At 36.7% G+C, this 25,582-nt stretch overlaps 1 protein-coding gene across 8 annotated transcripts in view; it reads right to left on the reverse strand.

Annotated features, from left to right (window-relative positions):
- Positions 1–6,014: 6,014 nt before the first annotated feature.
- The window catches only part of RGPD4 (RANBP2 like and GRIP domain containing 4), a 78,489-nt gene continuing 58,921 nt past the window's right edge, over positions 6,015–25,582 (reverse strand). For 5 of the 8 annotated variants that reach the window (XM_037015404.2, XM_037015405.2, XM_073238712.1 and 2 more), the window contains 7 exons: positions 25,168–25,343; positions 20,107–20,308; positions 12,280–12,381; positions 9,054–9,199; positions 8,075–8,348; positions 7,615–7,949; positions 6,015–7,231 (listed from right to left, as the gene is read on the reverse strand). In XM_037015404.2, the coding sequence (XP_036871299.2) occupies positions 6,926–7,231; positions 7,615–7,949; positions 8,075–8,348; positions 9,054–9,199; positions 12,280–12,381; positions 20,107–20,308; positions 25,168–25,343 (1,541 nt within the window). In that variant the 3' untranslated portion in view covers positions 6,015–6,925. Of the gene's footprint in view, positions 7,232–7,614; positions 7,950–8,074; positions 8,349–9,053; positions 9,200–12,279; positions 12,382–20,106; positions 20,309–21,492; positions 21,847–25,167; positions 25,344–25,582 lie in introns of those variants that run through there. The other 3 variants (XM_073238718.1, XM_037015407.2, XM_073238709.1) reach the window with 3 other exon arrangements.

The raw sequence follows: 25,582 nt of genomic DNA on the forward strand, positions 1-25,582 counted from the left end.
TCCTAGAAAAATACAACCTCCCAAGACTGACCAAGGAAGAAACACAAAAGTTAAACAAACCAATTACAAGCAAAGAAATTGAAACAGTAATCAAAAAACTACCCAAGAACAAAACCCCGGGGCCGGACGGATTTACCTCGGAATTTTATCAGACACACAGAGAAGACATAATACCCATTCTCCTTAAAGTGTTCCACAAAATAGAAGAAGAGGGAATACTCCCAAACTCATTCTATGAAGCCAACATCACCCTAATACCAAAACCAGGCAAAGACCCCACCAAAAAAGAAAATTACAGACCAATATCCCTGATGAACGTAGATGCAAAAATACTCAATAAAATATTAGCAAACAGAATTCAACAGTATATCAAAAGGATCATACACCATGACCAAGTGGGGTTCATCCCAGGGATGCAAGGATGGTACAACATTCGAAAATCCATCAACATCATCCACCACATCAACAAAAAGAAAGACAAAAACCACATGATCATCTCCATAGATGCTGAAAAAGCATTTGACAAAATTCAACATCCATTCATGATAAAAACTCTCAGCAAAATGGGAATAGAGGGCAAGTACCTCAACATAATAAAGGCCATATATGATAAACCCACAGCCAGCATTATACTGAACAGCGAGAAGCTGAAAGCATTTCCACTGAGATCGGGAACCAGACAGGGATGCCCACTCTCCCCACTGTTATTTAACATAGTACTGGAGGTCCTAGCCACGGCAATCAGACAAAACAAAGAAATACAAGGAATCCAGATTGGTAAAGAAGAAGTTAAACTGTCACTATTTGCAGATGATATGATACTGTACATAAAAAACCCTAAAGACTCCACTCCAAAACTACTAGAACTGATATCGGAATACAGCAAAGTTGCAGGATACAAAATCAACACACAGAAATCTGTAGCTTTCCTATACACTAACAACGAATCAATAGAAAGAGAAATCAGGAAAACAATTCCATTCACCATTGCATCAAAAAGAATAAAATACCTAGGAATAAACCTAACCAAGGAAGTGAAAGACTTATACTCTGAAAACTACAAGTCACTCTTAAGAGAAATTAAAGGGGACACTAATAAATGGAAACTCATCCCATGCTCATGGCTAGGAAGAATTAATATCGTCAAAATGGCCATCCTGCCAAAAGCAATATACAAATTTGATGCAATCCCTCTCAAATTACCAGCAACATTCTTCAATGAATTGGAACAAATAATTCAAAAATTCATATGGAAACACCAAAGACCCCGAATAGCCAAAGCAATCCTGAAAAAGAAGAATAAAGTAGGGGGGATCTCACTCCCCAACTTCAAGCTCTACTACAAAGCCATAGTAATCAAGACAATTTGGTACTGGCACAAGAACAGAGCCACAGACCAGTGGAACAGATTAGAGACCCCAGAAATTAACCCAAACATATATGGTCAATTAATATTTGATAAAGGAGCCATGGACATACAATGGCAAAATGACAGTCTCTTCAACAGATGGTGCTGGCAAAACTGGACAGCTACATGTAGGAGAATGAAACTGGACCATTGTCTAACCCCATATACAAAGGTAAACTCAAAATGGATCAAAGACCTGAATGTAAGTCACGAAACCATTAAACTCTTGGAAAAAAACATAGGCAAAAACCTCTTAGACATAAACATGAGTGATCTCTTCTTGAACATATCTCCCCGGGCAAGGAAAACAACAGCAAAAATGAGCAAGTGGGACTACATTAAGCTGAAAAGCTTCTGTACAGCGAAAGACACCATCAATAGAACAAAAAGGAACCCTACAGTATGGGAGAATATATTTGAAAATGACAGATCTGATAAAGGCTTGACGTCCAGAATATATAAAGAGCTCACACGCCTCAACAAACAAAAAACAAATAACCCAATTAAAAAATGGGCAGAGGAACTGAACAGACAGTTCTCCAAAAAAGAAATACAGATGGCCAAGAGACACATGAAAAGATGCTCCACATCGCTAATTATCAGAGAAATGCAAATTAAAACTACAATGAGGTATCACCTCACACCAGTAAGGATAGCTGCCATCCAAAAGACAAACAACCACAAATGTTGGCGAGGCTGTGGAGAAAGGGGAACCCTCCTACACTGCTGGTGGGAATGTAAATTAGTTCAACCATTGTGGAAAGCAGTATGGAGGTGCATCAAAATGCTCAAAACAGACCTACCATTTGACCCAGGAATTCCACTCCTAGGAATTTACCCTAAGAACGCAGCAATCAAGTTTGAGAAAGACAGATGCACTCCTATGTTTATCGCAGCACTATTTACAATAGCCAAGAATTGGAAGCAACCTAAATGTCCATCTGTAGATGAATGGATAAAGAAGATGTGGTACATATACACAATGGAATACTACTCAGCCATAAGAAGTGGAAAAATCCAACCATTTGCAGCAACATGGATGGAGCTGGAGAGTATTATGCTCAGTGAAATAAGCCAAGCGGAGAAAGAGAAATACCAAATGATTTCACTCATCTGAGGAGTATAGGAACAAAGGAAAAACTGAAGGAACAAAACAGCAGCAGAATTACAGAACCCAAAAATGGACTAACAGGTACCAAAGGGAAAGGAACTGGGGAGGATGGGTGGGCAGGGAGGGATAAGGGGGGGGAAGAAGAAGGGGGGTATTAAGATTAGCATGCATGGGGGGGAGGGAGAAAGGGGAGGGTGGGCTGCACAACACAGAGAGGACAAGTAGTGACTCTACAACATTTTGCTAAGCTGATGGACAGTAACCGTAATGTGGTTGTTAGGGGGGACCTGATATAGGGGAGAGCATAGTAAACATAGTATTCTTCAGGTAAGTGTAGATTAAAAATTTAAAAAAAAAAAAAAAAAGAAAGAAAGAAAGAAAAGGGGGATTACTCCTTAACAGGATAAAACTATTGGTAAATCAAAGATCAACGCATGCTTTAAATATCCTTAATGTTGATCACTTAAAGGGTGTCAGATGATCAGCTATGGAGGTACTCTTTTCTGATAATATTCCTTTCTCTTAATTAAAAAAAAAAAAAAAAAAGCAGTTACTGTGTGCTGACCTCCAATGAGTTCTGCACAGTGGTATAGAGGGCATGTCAAAGTGTGGGCAAAGGGTCTGTTTGTTTCTACGCAGAAGATCAAGGCCTAGCTTGGATACCCAGAAAATGAACTAAGATACGATATGAGGAGGAGCTTCCGGCATCAGCACTCTCTGGAGGACTCGTGCCGGGGGATGATCATCAAAAAGCCTCCACAGGGATCCGGACGATGCTGCGGTTGTGGCTGCATCCAGCCCACCATCTCCTGGACTTGCCATGAGAAGGAGGAGGGAGATGTCTAGGCTGGCATGTGCATACAGTGAGACAACGAATTTGACTGGATCTGTACTGTTGGAACTCAACCAGGAGTTGGGAGGGGTGCAAGTTGTAGCACCCCAAAATCTCATGACTATAGACTATCTATGGTTAAAAGAACATATGGGATGTGAACAGATCCCAGAAATGGGCTGCTTTAATTTGTCTGATGGTTCAAGTACAGTTGGAAAATATCCATCATATCATAGATAAATTTTCACAAATGCCTAGGGTGCCTAAATGGTTTTCTTGGCTTCACTGGAGATGGTTGGTAATTATAGATTTGCTTTGTTTATGTCACCATATTCCTATTATGTCAATATGTGTGTGCAAATTAGTTAGTAGTTTAAAACCTATACATACTTAAGGTACTATACAAGAAGATATGTCAAAGAAATAATCAATCCTCCCAAGTTTCCTTCATATGCTACATCTATAGCTTTTCTTCTTCCTTCCTAATTACAAACTTTAAATAGAATTCGTGCCTCATATCGAATTTACCGAGTATCATAATTCCTCCAGGTGGTAAAGATACCTCGAGACAAGTGCTGGGCATAGAAGCCACAGGGCATAAATCTGCAAAGAAGTAAAAAGCTAACCTTTGCAAACAATATGGCTTCTCTCTCACTTACCAACTTTACATTTCCCTGTATGGCCCCGGAAGATGACTGGTTAGCCAGAGACGGGTAAGATTCCTCAAGGGAGGAACAACCTAAGACAGGCACAGTCGCAGGGGGGCCATCAGGTGAGAATTTGGGGATCAACAGAGGTGAGGCTCAGAACCTCACCCCCCCTGCTTTGAGAGAAATCTTCTGCATCCGTGGATGTTTTGCTGCCCTTGTCTAGCCTGGATTAATACTTAGTCCATAGGCACACACCTGATCATCTGATCATCTACATTTGCCTTCTTACAGCACTAAACTATGTTTTCTACCTTTATCTTGCATCTACCTACCACTTCAGCATTTTATTAAAAATAAAAATAATAATAATAATAGGAGAAATGTGGGATCAACATATAAATCAAGTACAAAAATCAAATGAATATTCATATTTGACCTGATGGTTTATAGGTCATATTGCATGATCAAAACCGAAAGTTTCTGTGATGACTGCCCTTGTACTGTTCACCATGTAAGAATTTATTCACTCTGTAAGAATTCGTTCACCATGTAAGAACTTGTTCGTTATGCTTCAGAAGATTGGAGACTGACGAGAATTAGGCTTGAGATGGATTAATGATTGTACATTGAGCATTGACCCCCCTATACTGAATTTTATTGTTGTTAACAACCATTTGATCAATAAATATGAGAGATGCCCTCTCAAAAAAAAAAAAAAAAAAAAAAAAAAAAAGCAGTATTAGAATGTTAAGCTCCCTGAGAGCATGTACTGTTTGAGACAGTTTTTCCCAGTGCCTCTGTCCGGCATACAGTAGGTGCTCAATTTTTACTGCCATTGTATATTAACCTAAATCCTACATTAAACCGACACTGACAGAGGGAGATAAATGAATAACCACTTAATTTATCTCATTAATACAATTACCCTAGTGTAATCTTTACTTTTCTAATCTTTATTTTTTCAACAGCACATCTGGACTAACAACTCCTAGATTCTCTGGATTATCTTTAAAAGTTCCTCAAATACCAAAAGTTTATAGGATCAACAGGAGCTATAATCTAAAAATTAAACCAACACTTTTTGCCATGAAGTATTAAAGCACAAATGATGAATTTCTTTATATTCTATCTTTAAGCAGATTTTAATGAGACAACATAAAGTTGTTTAAGTATGTATCATACTGAATTTATACCATACCAGCAATTAAATAACAAAGTGAAATCAGGAAGTCTCTTCCTGAAATGTAACACATTGTGTTTCTTATAAATGCCTCAAGCCTTTAATCAGTGTGCAACTCATTTCTCTAAACAAGTTACTAAAGTGCACTTGCCTTTACTTGAAAATTATTATAAACTTATGACAAAGGTTAAGAGCTGTACCAGGTGAAAAACTACAACATGCACCAAGTTAACATGTATAGATTTCCAAAGAAGCCAGTTCTAAATACTAAATGTGCATACACATAATTCAGCGTTCTCTGTAAGTTTCAGGTAAGTTCAAGCGATACATTGGGGTAAGTTTATTTCCGTTATCTGGCTTTGTGGCCACGTGGATTTAGTGATAAGTACTCCACCATTCATTACTCATACAGACCACACATGACCTCCCTCCCCTCCCTTTGCTGTTGAATAGGTACTTATTACAGGACAGTTTATTTCCAAATCCCCAACCAATGGAATGAATACCACTATCTTTCACTGAACAAAATGAGGTGATTTTATTGGGAAGAAGGAGGATGGAAGGCAGTCACTCTTAGAGACTGGAATATACAAAGTTTTATGCTCTAAGTAGATTCTTTGTAATTCTATACTGAGTAGGCTTATGAGAACAGCCCTCCTCCCCTTTTTAGCAAGTTGCCTAACTTTTGATATTAACCATTTCCAAATAAATTCTCAGTGTGTATGAAACTTTAAAGAGTCACTGGATAATCTGTGGCTGTTTGAATTTACAGTCCTTTAAATGTCCTCCTTACTTTGGTTCTAGAATGAACAAACAACTAGATGCACAAGTAATGAGTTTTTTAAATGTCATGGCTGTCAACAATTGTCACTTTATTTTTGCTACAAAATTCACCAGAAAAAGGTACTGCAACAATCTAGTATAAAGTAAATCTTTAACCAAAGAACACAGTATAGACCTTTTAAAAATATTCATACTTTATCACAATAACTGCAAGGAGAAATTCAAGTTCTATCAGAACCAACTGCAGCTTGAGGTAGCAGAAACAGGTGACAGAAAAATTATTTAAAAAAAAAAGAAATAGTCAACTTGTTTAAAATGTAAAAATTAATTTAATACCCTTGAAAGGGCACAGGACGCTACATACCATTTTAAGAAAAGAAGGTACTACTCTACTTAAAAGTTAATTTAACTATACAGGAGGTGCAAGGATTATAGAAGAGCACTTTGGTTAAGTCCCTACCCTTCTGTGGCTCTACCCAATTGGAAGTGTGTCTCTATGCATAAATGAGCACACCAATAATTAAAATTTTTACCAAATATATTTCCAATCTAAAATAAACATATCCAAGTTGTGGTCCCTTTATTCAAACAATAAGTAATCCATGCAGTAAGTCCAATACCTTAAAAGGAATTAAAATTAAATTGCATATATCATATTCCTTCAATAGTTTTAGAAGGTCTATTGCTTTTAACAAGATTAGTATTATTCCATTTTAATACAGATATGTCAGGAGTACATAAACACAAGTACACCTGAAATACACCAGTGTTTAAACTTTTATTTCACACCATGCAAAGTCAATTGTAACACATTAAAAAGTGACAACAGCTATAAGCTGCAATTTTACATTTATACATTGGAAATGTCCATTTTCAAAAGCTGAACATAATTACCATATTGTCATAACAGGTAAGCTTCAATTCAACTATTTATACAGGTTTTACTATTAAAAACAGTATTTTACATCTGTCCGCATTCTGTGATGCTAATTCTTCGACTAACAGACCCCTTAGGAGAACCAAATGATTCAATCTTTTTCACAGTATCCATGCCATCCTTAACAAATCCAAATACTACATGCTTAAAGTCTAAATGTTCTGCTTTCTTCAGTGTTATAAAAAATTGAGAATTATTGGTATCCCGGCCTCGATTCGCCATCGATAGCAAGCCAGGACCAGTATGTTTCACATCAAAATTTTCATCTTCGAATTTATCTCCATAAATGGACCGTCCTCCTGTTCCATCGTGTTTGGTAATATCTCCCCCCTAAAAAAATATTTCAGTTAATGGAATCCTGAATAAAATTAAAATACACACAGAACTAACCACTACATGGTAGTCCTAACACCCAGCTTCCTTGAGAATGTGGTTTGAAAACTAAGTAACATCTATTTTTGAAAGAAGACAAATATGAAAAGATCTTTTCCCCGTACTCAATTTCTACCAGGTTTCAAGGCATTGCAATCTGAACCATTTTATTAGGCTTTTATGCGGGAAGTTTTTACACGGTGGAAATACCAACTAATGTATGGAAAAGCTAAAGAAATCTTAAGAAAATTACAGGTGAGGAGAAACACTCAAAGTTCCCAAGTTAGTGTGGGTGCACCTGTCTGTCTGGACTTCAATTGTGATACATGGTTAATACTTACTTGGCAAACAAAATCTGGAATTACTCTGTGAAAAATGGAGTTCTTGAAACCAAAGCCTTTCTCTCCAGTGCAGAGCGCTCTGAAATTCTCAGCAGTTTGAGGAACAATATTTGAAAATAATTCCATGGTTATACGTCCTAGAGGTTCACCATCTGCGCAAACATCAAAGAACACTACAGGATTGGTCTCCTTTGAGAACTCTGCTGTCAGGGACACTTGTCCTCTTTGCAGCTTCAGTAAATTCTGTTGACATTCTTCAAATTTTTTCTTAAAACAATCAGCCATTTCTTTAGTTTTAAATCTCACTGCAAGCTGTTCCACTCTGGCTTCTCCATCTATTAAACAACAATACAATACAGTGACCTTAATATTAAAATAACTATTAAAAATTGTCTTATGTGTTTGTTACAGATTTTAGTAAAGCCCAAAAAATATAAAGTGCACTTGAATGTAGACTCACCAGAATAATCTGAGGCAGTCCAAACTAAAGCATTGTTGGAAACATTTAAGGGTTTTAATTCCATTGTTTTGGTAATAACATGGTTTGCACACACTTTAAAGACCTGGTCTCTTCTCATTAGGATCCGATAGTAATTCTTCATCGTATGCCAAAGAATCTTTATATCTCCAACACCACGCTCCTTCCACTGACTGACATCTCGATCCCATCTATAAAGTTTGGCTCTCTCTTTAAATAAAATTTCTTCATCTTCTTCTCCAGACTTTACTTCTACCTATGATAGCAGATAAAGTTATCTTTTCACATAGTCCATAACAAATTCCAAAGATCCAAATTCCTTAAGATACTGTGCTTGTAATGACATTAACAAAGTTTATAGTATCAAGATAAATAGTAATAACTTAGGGCTAGGAACACATATCATTGAATGAGACAGTTAAGCCCTGATTTGTCATGAAATATTTTTCTCATATGTAGTATTCTTCCTCTTCTTGGAAACGAAATACATTCTTTTATAAGATAGAAAAGGTTCCAGAAAGTGCTTATTGTTCAAGAGAAATATTAACTACTGACTGAGGCTGAAAACTGACAAAGTAATATGCCTAAAACAACATTTTGTCCAGGAAAATGTGGCATTTGCTTTTTATTGGAAAGAAATAGGGAGTGTGAGGTTAGATATGTTTTTTGACCCCAGAATTATGTTATGAAAACAAACATGATTATTTTAACAACATATGCAGAGCAGAAATTTAGTTCCCAATAATTTCAGGTAGAATTAACCGAACAATACTTACATATAATTTTTAAAAAGAAGATAATTTATACTTACAGGCTACTTCTAATAAGTAGCTTCCATTTGAAATTGTAAACATTCTGAAAGAAATGCAAAGAAAGCTAGCCCTACAAATCAAACCTATGTCTTTTTAAACTTAAAACATGAAGTAAGTTATTACTAAGATTTTCATTTCTTAATACTTACCTCTGGTAATGACACTATTGGCTCAAAATGGATGTCTTCATTATGAACTATTTCTTCATCACTACCATCTTCATCTTCACCAACTTTACTGGTTGACTGTGTTCCAAACACAGTTGCTCCAGTATTTGCCCACTGGAAATTTTTATCTGAAGAATAAATAAGGATATTTAAACAGTGGTATCTATTTTTGGAAGCTTTTAATCCCTGACAGACTACTTTTATCAATACATCTAATTTCCAGTGATATGCCATATACTTCCAGGAATTAAATTATACTTCTAATGTTTTAAATTATTTATTCTGGCAAGTTTAGCTCATGCAGTGAGCACACATACAATAGTTAGTACTGTTTATGACTGTGGATACAAAGATAAGATCATCTGAGCCTTAAGGTTAACTTCATGATATCAAACTACACAAGAACTTTCAGTAATGAAGCACATTCTTAAAAGTATGTATCTTGAAACTTTGAAAACTGAGTTCCAAAGGTAGTTTATTTCATAAACATTTATCCCATGAGAAAAATAACCTTTAAACCTAAAAATGTCCTCGAAGAAGCCAAATCTTGTACTTCCAAGTTAGCTAAAGCAGTCTATTGTATACCTTCTCTACCTCAATTTTTTTCTTAAGTAACTGGTGTGGAAGCCGAGATTTCTTGGTCAGATGGTAGATGGCAGCTTGAGAGAAGCTCACTGATTCCAACTGTTCTCAAGATATACTAGATTGCTAGGGTTGCAAAGGCTCCCCTTCCCATGCAGAGTGGAGATGGTGAAAACTAAAAGTTTCATCCCATCTCAGCTGAGATAACCCAGCGTGCTAGTAGTACATTCTGCACTATTTTAGTGGAAATAAAACACCTCAAACTTCTCATTTGCTGATGAAATCACTGCCTTAGAGAACCTGACATCTGGTGCTAAAAACCCCTAAAGCAAAAATGTCACAGACCACTTAAAAAGTAACTCAGCACCTTGAAGAAAGAACAAAATGAATAACTAAAACAGTAATTTCTTCTAAGCTAGATTTAGCGGAGAGAAAAAATACAGAAAAAAATGCAGAAGAATGCTCTGAAAACAAGAAAAGTACAACTTTAGATGTGTAGGACTCAGAAACTCCCAGGCAGAGAAATGTTTTAAATTATCGCAAATACTTTGGGGACTGGAGGAAGGGGGAGCAGAAGTTTTCAAAATTCCTCCAAATCAGTGGTTCTCAACACTGGGTGCATATTAGAATCAATCACAAGAACTTCTGTATATTACCAGTGTCAGAGGTGCCATACCCAGACACATCAATGTAACTATCAGGTGTGTGTGTGTTTTTTTTAAACAGCTCCCAGGAAATTCTAATATGAAGCCAAGAGTTGAAAACCACAACCCTAAAGGGACTAGGAAGAAGAATTTTTACAGTAAAAATATAAAGATGCACATGTCAATAATCAGTATCATTTTCACAAGAACATTTCTAAGTAATATACCCAGGAGGCTTCCACTGTGTGTCTAGGCTCAATGTAAATGTTACAAAATCTGAAGGAAATATGATAGAATGCCAGTCGCTCACAACACAGTAGGTAGGTGAACAGGTAGTCATTGTTATCTTAGTTTCTATATGAAATATTACACAGGAGGCATAGAATAATTGGTAGACTTTGAAATGAACAGGACTGTCCGAAGATAAATAGAAAAAAAGGAACAAAAGGAAACAAAAGAAAAAGGAAACAAACTGAAAAAATGAACAAATAAAAAACTAATCATCACATAAATAGGTAAAGAGTAGAGGAAAACAAGATTCCTCTGAGCTTACAATAAACCAAAACAAAAAGTTTAAGATTAAAGAGGTTCGTTCAAGAAAGAGAGAGGGAGGGAGGGAGGGAGGAAGGATGAGTGAGAGAAATTTATGAAAGTGTAAAGATTCCTTTTGAAAACCTATAATTCCAGGAGATTTACAGTTTTAAACACTATTATGTGCTCACTAGTACAACCCAAATAAAGCATTAAACACATAACAATTTCAAGTAATGACATAATCTGACAATAAATAAAATATATGAACAAAAGGACAAAACTGATAAAATAAAAAGCTACTTCTTTGAAAAGACAGAAAATTCCTGTCAGATCTAAGAATGGAACATAGTTAAGAACTATAGTTTTAAAAGGTTGGTGAATAATTTCACTGCAAAATGACAAATGGTGGCAAGAAGTCAATGTCAGTGATAAGACTTAATCCTCCCTCAGGTTTGAGTCTTTTCTACCTCACAGTTGACTGTAAAATACCGTAGAGTATCTAAAAAGGTTACATTGTGTAACAAGCAACCTAAAACATCAATTTTTATTTGGTACTTTTTGTGGATAAGGGTACCCACTATAGTATTTCCTGACTTATTATCCTGTGACTACAGACTCCTTAATGAAGTAAAATAAAAGTAAGCAACTTCACATCAGTGAATCTATGAAGTCCAACATAAAATAATGTGAAGGTTAATTTCTAAAAGTTTTATATGTGTTTCCATAAGTGGCAGGGGCTGTAAGAAGAACACTACTTTGAATTAGATCAGTCATATAAGTATACATCTTCAATAAAATATATGCCATAAACCAAATATCATATATAAGAACAATTTAGATGGTGCTAAAATCATTTATATGAAAGACATTATAAGAATGAGAAAATATAATATGCCAATAAACTTGAAACAATCAAGGAAATGGATTATTTTCTACAAATGACACCAAAATGGAATAAAAATAGAAAACACAAAGGAAAAGATGGGAAACCTCACCAATTATAAATTTACAACAATAAATTAGCAAAACCCTTACAGTAAAATCCAAGCATGATACAGGGAAAGCAGAAAACTACAAAATCATCTCCTTAAAGAATACAAATGATGAATCTTGAAAACATTAACAAATCAAATCTAAAAGATTACCAGAAGAACAATGTACCAAAAGCAAGGTTCTCCTAAAACTGGAAAGGTGATTCTGCATTTCAGGATGGGAGGACTATCAGCATGACTTATACTGAACTAAGAAAAATTCTTATGGATATATTAATACATGTTAAAAATGAAGGTAAAATATAGAAGCCTTCCTTATTAACATTTAACAAACCGGAGGGTGGGGATGAAGGAAGAAACATCCAACTTAGTTACAACACTGTGGCAAAGGGTTATTTCTCTCAGTCATGCTGGACCCTATAACATGATCACAAAAATCTCTCCTTCTGACCTTACCTTTGGTACCAAAAGCAAAATCTCCAGAATTACTGGAAGCCAAGTCTGCGAATGACAGACTGGTGCTACTTCCAAATCCAAACGAAACTGCTGTGCTTTCCACTGGCAAAAGGAAAACAGCAATTTAGTATTCATTTAATATATACTGAACATCAAAGCTTTACCCAAGACCCAGAGAGAATGGTGGGCAAGACTTTTTCTACTACTGAGGGGGTTAAGGGTGGGATGTAGGGCATTTATCTTCTGGTTAATTCTCTAAAGAAAAATTACAAAACACATCCAATTCTGACCTTCAGTACTGTTAAGTTTGCAGGTACTATTCTCAATGAACACTCTACAAAAAGCATGCCAGAAATCTTTTTTAAAAATGAGATTTCTTTCTACACTAAGGCAAATACAGAACAAACACAGACAATTTCTGCTTAATACAGTCTCCTATAATCTAAAACAAGCATTCATTCAAAGGCAAGATTTTAGGAAACATCTGCATAAAGGTTTTTTTGTGCTATTATAAATAATAAGATCATAAAAATGAATGTCTTATTTATATTTGATCACCACAAATTTTGGGTGTCTTAATTCTTATTTCTGACATTATATAGCTGTATGATCTCTTAAAGCCCTACAAGTTATTTTCATCATCTGAAAACATGGGATTTTAGGTCAAAAATTACCTTCTTCAATATTATGCCTGAAATACCTATAAATCCTAATATCTGAGAATTATTCAGGACTACTGAAAAAAATTAGGTAATACAGACAAGCTACTCATAAAGCAATACAATTTAGAAAGAGTCCTACCTAAAATCAATTGAAATGAAAACACACAGGGGAAAATACTGTCAAATGTTAATTACTGTAACTGGATACTTAATTTAATGAAGCAAGTACAGAAAAAGACATTTAAGTAATACCAAAAATTTAATACCCTCTTGTAATATTTCCTGTAATTACTTCATATGAACTTTAATATAATTCAAACCAGTATTTAAATGAGAATACTGTCAAAAAGGACATTTCCATGTGAGCAAGCATTGCTGTTTAATCTCAGGTAGACAGGTGAGAGGATGCTTTGTATTCCTTAACTACAACTCTAACAATACAAACACATTTACAATAGATTATCCCGGAAATAGTCATGAAAGATTTCTCTGAGCTCTGCCGTCTGATTGTGACAACAACTTGAAGCTTATAGATCCCACTTCTGTTGCAGTTGCAGCTGCATTCATCCTGGCGATTCCTGGACCTCTCAGTGGAATGCAAAATGAAATACCTAAATTAGCCTGTTTTAAACATTAAAAAAAAAAAAAAAACCTGGGCTTCAGGAGATGCTCAAGATGATGGTGTGAGTAGGGCAGTGAAACTCCTCTCCCAAAACCATCTATACTTTGAAAATACAGCAAATACAACTATTCCTAAAAGAGAGACCAAAAGGTACAACACAACAGTCAGGCTACATCAACATCTGCGAGAACTCAGCATCTCATGAAAAGGGTAAGATACAAAGCCATGACCTGGCAGGATCGGAGCAATCCTCCCACTCCAGGTCACCGGCAGGAGGAAAAGAACTAGAGTGGGGAGGGAGTGGAAGCACAGGACTGCTAAATAACCAGCCCTAGTAACCTGCACCGAGAGCAGAGACACACATAGCATGGGGTACTGGTTATTAGAGAAAAGGAAAAGTAAAATCCGAGATGGAGACTGAGAGTGGGTCCTCACAGCCGGCTCCCCTGGAACAAAAGAAAAGCTGGTGCTTTAAAAGACATAAAGGGACAACAGTTTAACAGGTGGACAAAATTGTCCCGGCACAATCAGCCCAGCAGGCTGGGAATCTTATGGAACTTCAGGTGCCTTAACCCCCTGGGTGGCAATGCAGCTCCGAAGCCCCTCACTGCAATAAGCAGCCTGCCGTTGTTTTCCCACCGCTGGCACAGCAAGCAAAATGGGCAAAGCAAGCAAACCGGCTGACCCACCACTGCTGCAGACCAGCCAGGGAGCAGTGTTGCCCACAGGAACCACACGGAGTCTTCTCCCAGCACGTAGCTGCCCGGAAAAGACAGACAAAGCCAGTGCAAAGTCCGGAAGGCAGGAAGGGGTGCCGTTCTCACAGGAGAACAAAACCAGCACATCTGCGACACCCTGCAGTGCCCTAGGCTATCCCGAGGACGGCCTCACACACGGCAGCTCAGAGGATTAACCAAGACACTGCACCCTGTGTGCGGTAACTGGCACAGGAAGCAGAGAAGGGCAAGGCGACCAGCAAGCAGGAATGGACCTTGTTCTCTCAACTACCACACACACCACCTGCCGTCGATCACTTCCATCGCCATGAAAAGGCAGAAGAACCTGGTCCACTCAAAAATCACCCAAACAACCCCAGAGAGAGGGCCAGGTGAGACAGATATAACCAATCTTCCTGAAAAAGAATTCAAACTTAAAGTCATAACCATGCGGCTGGACCTGCACAGAAACATGCAAGAGCTAAGGAATCAAGTCTGGAGGGAGATAACAGAAATGAAAACAATCAATAGAAGGACTTAAGACCAGACTGGATGAGGGAGAAGAGACTGTTACTGAAATAAAAATCAGAGAACAGGAATACAGAGAAGCTGAGGCACAGAGAGATAAAAGGATCTCCAGGAATGAAAGAATATTAAGAGAACTGTGTGACCAATACATAAAGGAACAATATTTGCATTACAGGGGTACCAGATGAAGAAGAGAGAGAAAAAGGGATAGAAAGTGTCTTTGAGGAGGCAATTGCTGAAAACTTCCCCAAGCTGCAGGAGGAAATAGACCATGAAAGCCCACAAATCTCCAAACACAAGGGACCCAAGGAGGAAAACACCAAAACATATAATTAAAATGGCAAAGATCAAAGACAAGGACAGGGTATTAAAGGCAGCCAGAGAGAGAAAAAAGATCACCTACAAAGGAAAACCCATCAGGCTATCAGACTTCTCAACAGAAACCTTACAGGCCAGAAGAGAATGTCAAGACATACTTAAAGCAATGAAACAGAAGGGCCTTGAACCAAGAATACTGTATGTAGCACGATTATCATTAAAATTGGAAGAAGTGATTAAACTATTTCCAGACAAACAAAAGTTGAGGGAATTTGCCTCCCACAAACCACCTCTACAGGATATTTTAAAGGAACTACTCTAGATGGAAGTACTCCTAAGGGTAAATAGATGTCACCAGAGAAAATAAAATCACAACAAAGAAAGCAGACCAACCAAATACTCACTAAAAGCAAAAAATAAAATCAGCTATCCACAAAAGTACTTAAGCGAAACAAGAGTACAGAATAAAACACCTAACATATAAAGAGAGGAGGAGGAAGAATAAGAAGGGAGACAAATAAAGAATCATCACACAGTGTTTATAATATTATAATAAGTGAGTTAAAGTTAGACAGTTAGATAAGAAGCTACCCTTGAACCTCTGGTAACCACGAATCAAAAGCCTGCAATGGCAATAAGTACATATCTTTCGATAATCACCCTAAATGTAAATGGACTGAATGCACCCATCAAAAGACTAAGAGTAACAGAATGGATAAAAAAGCAAGACCCATCTATATGCTGCCTACAAGAGACTCACCTCAAACCCAAAGACATACACAGACTAAAAGTGAAGGGATGGAAAAAGGTATTAGATGCAAACAATAGAGAGAAAAAAACAGGTGTTGCAGTACTTGTATCACACAAAATTGACTTCAAAAAAGAGAAAGTAACAAGAGATAAAGAAGGGCATTACATAATGATAAAGGAGTCAGTCCAACAAGAGGATATAACCATTATAAATATCTATCCACCCAACACAGGAGCACCACATATTTGAAACAAATACTAACAGAATTAAAGGAGGAAATAAAATGTAATGCATTCATTTTAGGAGACTACAACACACCACTCACTCCAAAGGGAAGATCAACCAGACAGAAAATAAGTAAGGACACAGAGGCACTGAACAACACACTAGAACAGATGGACCTAACAGACATCTACAGAACTCTGTACCCACAAGCAGCAGGACACACATTCTTCTCAAGTGCACATGGAACATTCTCCAGAATAGACCACATACTAAGCTACAAAAAGACCCCCAGTAAATTCAAAAAGATTGAAATTCTACCAACCAACTTCTCAGACCCAAAGGTGTAAAACTAGAAATAAATTGTACAAAGAAAACAAAAAGGCTCACAAACACATGGAGGCATAACAACGTGCTCCTAAATTATCAATGGATCGATTTCCAAATTAAAAAAGACATCAAGCAATATATTGAGACAAATGACAACACCACCACAAAGCCCCAACTTCTGTGGGATGCAGCGAAGGCAGTTCTAAAAGGAAAGTATATACCAACCCAGGCCTATTTAAAGAAGGAAGAACAATCCCAAATGAAAAGTCTAAAGTCACAATTATTGAAACTGGAAAAAGAAGAACAAATGAGGCCTAAATTCAGCAGAAGGAGGGACATAATAAAGATCATGGAAGAAATAAAATTGAGAACAATAAAACAATAGAAAAAAAATCAATGAAACCAAGAGCTGGTTCTTTGAGAAAATAAACAAACTAGATAAGCCCCTAGCCAGACCTGTTAAGAGAAACAGAGAATCTACACACATCAACAGAATCAAAAGTGAGAAAGGAAAAATCATGACGGACCCCACAGAAATACAAAGAATTAGAGAATATTATGAAAATTTATATGCTAATAAGCTGGAAAACCAAGAAGAAATCAACAACTTCCTAGAAAAATACAACCTTCTAAAGACTGACCAAAGAAGAAACAGAAAATCTAAACCAATTACCAGCAATGAAATTGAAGCGGTAATCAAAAAACTACCCAAGAACAAAACCTCCGGGCCAGAAGGATTCACCGCTGAATTTTATCAGACATATAGAGAGGACATAATACCCATTCTCCTTAAAGTTTTCGAAAGCATAGAAGAGAACGGAATACTTCCAAACTCATTCTGTGAAACCAGCATCACTCTAATACCAAAATCAGGCAAAGACCCCACCAAAAAAGAAAACTACAGACCCATATCCCTGATGAACATAGATGCAAAAATACTCACCAAATTTTAGCAAACTGAATTAAAAAATACATCAAGAGGATCATACACCATGATCAAGTGGGATTCACCTCAGGGATGCAAGGATGGTGGTACAACATTCGAAAATCCATCAACATCATCCACCACATAAACAAAAAGGACAAAAACCACATCCACATGATCATCTCCATAGATGCTGAAAAAGCATTCGACAAAATTCAACATCCATTCATGATAAAACCTCTCAGCAAAATGGGCACAGAGGGCAAGTACCTCAACATAATAAAGGCCATATATGACAAACCCACAGCCAACATCATACTGAACAGCGAGAAGCTGAAAGCTTTTCCTCTAAGATCGGAAACAAGACAGGGATGCCCACTCTCTGCACTGTTATTCAACATAGTACTAGAGGTCCTAGCCACAGCAGTATCAGACAAAACAAAGAAATACAAGGCATCCAGATTGGTAAAGAAGAAGTCAAACTGTCACTATTTGCAGATGGCATGATATTGTACATAAAAAACCCTAAAAACTCCACTCCAAAACTACTGGAACTCATACAGGAATTCAGTAAAGTTGAAGGATACAAAATTAATACACAGAAATCTGTTGCTTTCTTTTACACTAACAATGAACTAGCAGAAAGAGGAATCAGGAAAACAATTCCATTCACAATTACATGAAAAAGAATAAAATACCTAGGAATAAACCTAACCAAGGAAGTGAAAGACCTATACCCTGAAAACTCTAAGTCACTCTTAAGAGAAATTAAAGAGGACACTAACAAATGGAAACTCATTCCATGCTCTTGGCTAGGAAGAAGTAATATTGTCAAAATGGTCATCCTCCCTAAAAGCAATCTACAGATTCAATGCAATCCCTATAAAAATACCAACAGCATTCTTCAAAAAACTGTTAACAAATAGTTTTAAAATTCATATGGAACCACAAAAGACCCCGAATAGCCAAAGCAATCCTGGGAAGGAAGAATAAAGTGGGGGGGATCTTGCTTACCAACTTCAAGCTCCACTACAAAGCCACAGTAATCAAGACAATTTGGTACTGGCACAAGAACAGATCCACAGACCAGTGGAATAGAATGGAGAGTCCAGATATTAACCCAAACATGTATGGTCAATTAATATATGATAAAGGAGCCATGGACATACAATGGGGAAATGACAGCCTCTTCAACAGCTGGTGTTGGCAAAACTGGACAGCTACATGTAAGAGAATGAAACTGGATCACTGTCTAACCCCATACACAAAAGTAAATTCAAAATGGATCAAAGACCTGAATGTAAGTCACAAAAACATAAAACTCCTAAAAAAAAAACAAAGGCAAAAATCTCTTGGACATAAACATGAGCAACTTCTTCATGTATATATCTCCCCAGGCAAGGGAAACAAAAGCAAAAATGAAAAAGTGGGACTATATCAAACTAAAAAGCTTCTGTACAGCAAAGGGCACCACCAATAGAACAAAAAAACATCCTACAGTATGAGAGAATATATTCATAAATGACAGATCTGATAAAGGGTTGACATCCAAAATATATAAAGAGCTCATGCACCTAAACAATCAAAAAGCAAATAAACCAATTAAAAAATGGGCAGAGGCTGACCAGACACTTCTCCAAAGAATAAATTCAGATGGCCAACAGACACATGAAAAGATGCTCCACATCACTAGTCATCAGAGAAATGCAAATTAAAACCACAATAAGATATCACCTCACACCAGTAAGGATGGCCGCCAAAAGACAGACAACAACAAACGTTGACGAGGATGTGGAGAAAGGGGAACCCTCCTACACTGCTGTTGGGAATATAAATTAGTTCAACCATTGTGGAAAGCAGTATGGAGGTTCCTCAAAAAACTCATAATAGAAATACCATCTGACCCAGGAATTCCACTCCTAGAAATTTACCCTAAGAATGCAGCAGTCCAGTTTGAAAAAGATAGATGCACCCCTATATTTATCGCAGCACTATTTACAATAGCCAAGAAATGGAAGCTACCTAACTGTCCATCAGTAGATGAATGGATAAAGAAGACGTGGTACATATTATACACAATGAAATATTATTCAGCCATAAGACATAAACAAATCCTACCATTTGCAACAACATGGATGGAGCTAGAGGGTAGTGTGCTCAGTGAAATAAGCCAGGTGGAAGAAGACAAGTACCAAATGATTTCACTCACCTGTGGAGTATAAGAACAAAGAAAAAAACTGAAGGAAGAAAACGGCAGCAGACTCACAGAACCCAAGAATGGACTAACAGTTACCAAAGGGAAAAGGACTGGGGAGGATGGGTGGGAAGGAAGGGAGAAGGGGGGGAAAAGGGGCATTACGATTAGCAGAAATAATGTACAAGGGGGCATGGGGAAGGCTGTACAACAGAGAAGACAAGTAGTGACTCTATAGCATCTTACTATGCTGCTGGACCTTGGCTGTAATGGGGTATGTGGTGGGGACTTGATAATGGGGGAGTCTAGTAACCGTAATGTTGCTCAGGTAATTGCAGATTAATGATACCAAAATTAAAAAAACACACGTTTATTACCTTTGTTGACAAAGTAGTGTAATTTTCTTAACATGATTATAAATATATTATGTTCCTTTATACATATCAAAATTTAAGCAAGAGAATTTTTAGGATTTAAAAGTCTACTTTCCCAATCATACAGGATTAATAGCACAAATAAAACATGTCTAGAAGCTTTGTGTAAATGTATCGAATTTTACCTTGGGTTGTTGAATCCGCATCATTTTCCTTCCTAGTAGACAAATCCACAGGTTTGTCCACAGTTCCAGAAGAAACAGGTAATGAGCTAACAGATTTGGTAATGAAATCAGGTTCTTCAGATCTACATAATGGTGCAGCCTCTTTATTCCCATCTGAACACATATTGTCCACCATATTAGTTATTTCTTCATTCCGGGATTTCTGCAAAGAAGTAACAAATAACTATGACACTTAAACACAGATTGACAAAAAAGGGTCATATACCCTGTTTTAAAAGAAATTGAGGACATGGAGTTCTAGACAAAATGGAGCACAGTTCCCCTTATCTCTCCCATTCCACACTCCGTCGTATCTCCAGCACCTAACACCTGAACTGGACTGAAACAGATAAAGTAACTGTAAGAATCCTCCAAAAGGCAGATGAAAGCATGATGAAGAATACCAGGACTTGAGAGAGAATCTGGCAGTGAGAACCCTGTGGTGTTTTCTCTGCTCCCAGCCCCCACCCCAGAGCAGCCCGGGTGCTAGAGCAGAGCCCAAAGACCTTGAGTTGCCAATGGCACTGATGGAAAATGTCCCAAGAAAATCCAACTCTCTCCAGCCAGGGGGTGGGGATGTCATGATTATCCACATGCAGGAAAAAGACTTTAAAGAAGTTATAACAATGCTCTAGGAAATAAGAACAAATACTCTTAAAACAAGTGAAAAGAGTAATTCTCAGCAAAAAGTAGAAGGTATAAAAAAGAACCAAATGGGAATTTTACACCTGAAAAAAAAATTTTTTTATTGTTACAGAATATTTCATCTAACAGCAGCAGAATACACTCTTCTCAAGCTCACATGGAACATTTACCAAGGACACCACATTCTGAGCCATAAAACACCACAATACATTCAAAAGAACAAAAAATCACACAAAGAATACTCTCAGTCCATGATGGAATTAAACTAGAAATCATTTAGAGAAATATAGCTGGAAAAATATCCCAAAATACTGTGGATTGTATGTGGAGATTCAACATACTTTTAAGAATACACATCAAAAACTCTCATGACAAATTATGTTGAACTAAATAAAAATAAACATATGGTTTATCAAAATTTATAGATGCAGCAAAAAAGCAAGAAGAGAGAATTTTTATAGTACTAAATTCATATATTAAGATCTAAAATCAATAAATTTCCATCTTAAGAAACTAAAGAACAACAATATAACCTAATGCAAGTAGGAAATCAATAAAACAGGAAATCAACACAGAAATAAACCTTGAAACAAAATCAAAAGCTGATTCTTTGAAAAGGTCATTTAAGTCAATAAACCTCTAATCAGGCTAACCCAAGAAAACAAGAAGATACAAATCACTAGTATCAGAAACTAGAATCAGGAGCCTTTTGCTACCCCCTCTTAATTCATGCACATTAAAAAGGTAATAAATTTTAATGAATTTCCTCCTAACTTCACAAGTAGCATGATGCCCAACAGATGAAACAGACCAATTCTTTGAAACACACAAACTACCAAAACTCACAGAGGAAGAAACAGATCATGAAGAGGCCTATATTTATTAAAGGAAGTGTATCATCAATTAATATCCTTCCAACATGGAACTGCCAGGCCCAGATGGTTACAGTGGTGAGCTCTATCAATCACTTACGGAAGAAATGATACCAATTCCCACAATGTCCTCCAGAAGATTGAAGCAGAGGGAACACCTCCTAACAGAGCCCATGAAGCAAAACTGATAGGAGAAATAGATAAATCCATAATTATAACTCTGAATCAAAAGAGCATGCAGACAAAAATCAGCAAGAATATATTACACTTGGACAAACACAGTGTCAACTAATTTGATCTGACATTTATAGAACACTACACCCCAACACAGTAGACAACACATTTCTCTCAATTGCACAGTAAACATTCACCAAGACAGCCTTCATCGAGAAATGAAATTACAGAAAATATGTTCACAGACAACAATGGAATTAAACAAGAAATAATAGAATGATATGGAATATCACCAACTACTTGGATGCAACATACTACTATCTAATACATATTATCAAAAAGAGCATCTCAAAGAAGATATTTTCAACTGAATGAAAATATCACATATCCGAACTTGAGGGATGGAACTAAGCAGTTCTTAAAGAGAACCTTAAACAGCATTAAATATTTATATTAGAAATGAATAATGGTCTTAAATCATTAAGATGCTTCCACTCAAGAAACTAGAAAAAGAACAAAAAGAAACAGTATCCCACCTTCAATGGACTAACGAATATACTGTGGCACATCCACACAACTCAGTAATATAAAGGAACACTATGTTGGGCAACTACACAGTAACTTGGGCAAATCTCAAGGCCATTATGTTGAGTGATAAGAGACAAAGATTACATACTGTTATAATTCATGTTAACTTGGGAAAGGCAAAAATATAGAAAGAGAAAACAGATCAGTAGTTGCCAGAAGCTATGGGTCAGGGAGGATCTGAATTCAAAGGAACATGAAGGAATTCTTTGGTTGACTGGATTTGTTTTATATCCTGTCTGTGGTGAGGATTATAAGAATCCAGGCATGTGTAAGAATTCATAAAGAAAAAACACATACATACCCATAAAAGTGTATTCACTTATGCAAATTAAAAAATTAATTAAAAATGAAAAACTCTATGTCTTAATGTACTGAAGCACAAGGAAAAGATAATTTATTCTATGCCTGTGTCAAATGTTTCAGGCTATCATAGCAGTATTATTCATAATAGCCAAAAAGTACAAACAACCCAGATGGCCACCAACAGATAAGTAAATATGTGATATAACAGATAAGTAAATATGTGATATATCCTTACAATGGAATATTACTCAGCCATAAAAAGAAATGAAATACTGTAATGTGGATAGACCTCAAAAACATTAAGTGAAAGAAGCCAGACACAAAGGGCCACAAATGATTCATTTATAGGAAATGCCCAGAATAGGTAAATCTTATAGAGACCAAAAGTACCTCAGTGGTTTCTAGAGCTAGAGGAGTTGGTGGAAATGGGAAAGGGCAATGACTGCTAAAGGTTACTGGTTTTCTTCTGGGGATGATGAAAATGTTCTGAAATGTGTGTGGTGATGGTTGCACAACCATGTGAATATACTAAAAACCACTAAATTGTACATATTAAAATGGGCTAATTGTATGGTATGTGAACTCTACTGCAATAAATGTTACCCAAGAAAAGTAACCTACATTACTTGGGGGAGGGGGGTATTTTTTAATTCAGCTCATAATACATCCTCCCCTTCCCTGAATGGAAAACTCCATGCAGACATACCAAATTACTTCTGTTCTGTTCAATAACAGATCCCCAATCTTCAGCACAGTGCTAGCTCAGAGTACATGCTTATAAATACAGTATATACAGTATACTTAGGCATTTTATGAAAGGGATACATATCTGAAAACCTTTTCATAATACAAGATGAATTAAATTAAATACAACAGAGAGACAATGCATTTTAAGAGGGTATAAATTAACGAGTACAACATACTTCAGCTTTAATGGTTTTTCTGTCTCATCTCTGTGTATCGAAGGGTGCTGTCCTCCAAAATTTACAATTTGTTGTATTTTTTTCAACCTTTATAGTGATTTCTCACACCTTCCTTCCATATCAAACGTATTTTGGGACAGCCTTTAGTATTAATATTCAATGAACATTATGATAGTATTCTAGGATATTTTGCAAAAAGATTTTAAGCTGTAACAATGATGAAGGCTTTAAAATAACACCTCAAACAAGATATTTCAACACCTACAAAAGCATGGTTCACAAAATACTGACCAAAGGTACAAAATTCTTGCATATCAACTATAGTGACACCACAAGACAGGAAAAGAACAAATGATGTACGATTCGGTCTTGAGCATCAGCAATGAAATTGTTTCAGTTTTAAAATAAATTTTAAATACGTAAGTTAAATATTAAGTTTTTACACATTAAAGAGTGGGGCCATATGTAAATCACATTGTTTTAATTTTCATAATCCAAACATATTAATACAACTGTACTCTATTTGCTGAATGAATATTGCATGATGAAGCCTCTGGTAGTGAGCAATTAGAGGAGATGAACTGAAATTACACACTGTGCTGCAGTGACTTCAGGCAAACTACTGAGTGATTCAACACTTTAGATTTAGCACTGTGAGGGTACTAACGCCAAAGCTTCAGGTAAGACTTCCACAAATCAATCTATTCCATTACAAATCAGAAAATGATGTCATTGCATCAGCTGACAGCTGTTAGCTACCTGTGCACTGCTGGCTTAAACCTACTGACTCACTGGCCCATGCTAGGTGGACGGCTAGAAAAAGCAGTCCTGCTGGATTACTCAGAGTCAGATAGACTATGAAGGACAGTAAATTTCTTAACAGCCTCAAACCATGTGTTGGACCATGTGTTATCAGACCAAGGGCAGCCACATATCCTTTAAATAAACCATTGCATTCATAACTAATCCCAGGACTCTTTTTTATTTTAACTACCTAACCATAAAAAAGAGTATTACTTGTAGGGAGCAAGGAACCATTACTAGACAGGGACCTTGTCCTCTAGCTTCTGTGGAATACAAATTAAGGTACCAAGGTGTTGAGAGCTATTAAAATTACCACTACATTTGAGCTTAAAAAAGTAATCAAATCATGAAATTACTGACAAAGCAAGGTGTAGGCCAAGCAACTGGTTTCAAATGCTACTTCCTACCTACTCTGCCCACCTTAGTTAGAATAAACTAACTTGCATGAGAAACAAACTACTTATTACCATTCTTGGTACTGTGGCAGACATTCTTAAGGAATCCTAACAGTCATCTTATCCCCACCCCCACAACCCATCATACATATAGGAGTGAACCACTGCAGTCCTCTATGTACATCAAACCTCCTTCTCTGGCCATAGCTGACTGTTAGATGCCTAATCCATTTGCCAGATGCAACCCATTATTACCCTTTAGTAAGAACATCAACAAAGGCAACTGCACCAGACAAAAAACAATGGAAATGCTCTTACTTGAGCTTCCTGAACCTTCTGAAGTTCAGACTGAAAGTCTTCCCCATTTCCATTGTCCTCATCAGTATCACTGCAGACTCCACAAAAAAATGTAGGTGGAAGCTTTAACGTATCTGCTCTTGCCTTCTCTTCAACTGTTGGTTTCTTTTCCCAAACAATAACACATTCTTTCTCATCTGAAAATCCAGTACAACACAAGCCAAATGAAGTTAAAAGTAGTTGAAGCTCCATTTCTCTCTAAGGATGGTCCTCAACACAATCTACAGATTAGAGACTACAGACCCAGACGAGACCATAAGAGCAACAGTGTTTTTCACTTCATATAATTTTTAAGTATTTTAAATCACCATGGCCATAATACCTAATTAACATACTTCTGTTAATTACAGAAATGGTCAGACTGGGATATTTTAAT

The sequence above is a fragment of the Manis javanica genome, chromosome 1 (genome assembly GCF_040802235.1).
Source record: "Manis javanica isolate MJ-LG chromosome 1, MJ_LKY, whole genome shotgun sequence".
In the NCBI taxonomy this organism is placed as follows: domain Eukaryota; kingdom Metazoa; phylum Chordata; class Mammalia; order Pholidota; family Manidae; genus Manis; species Manis javanica.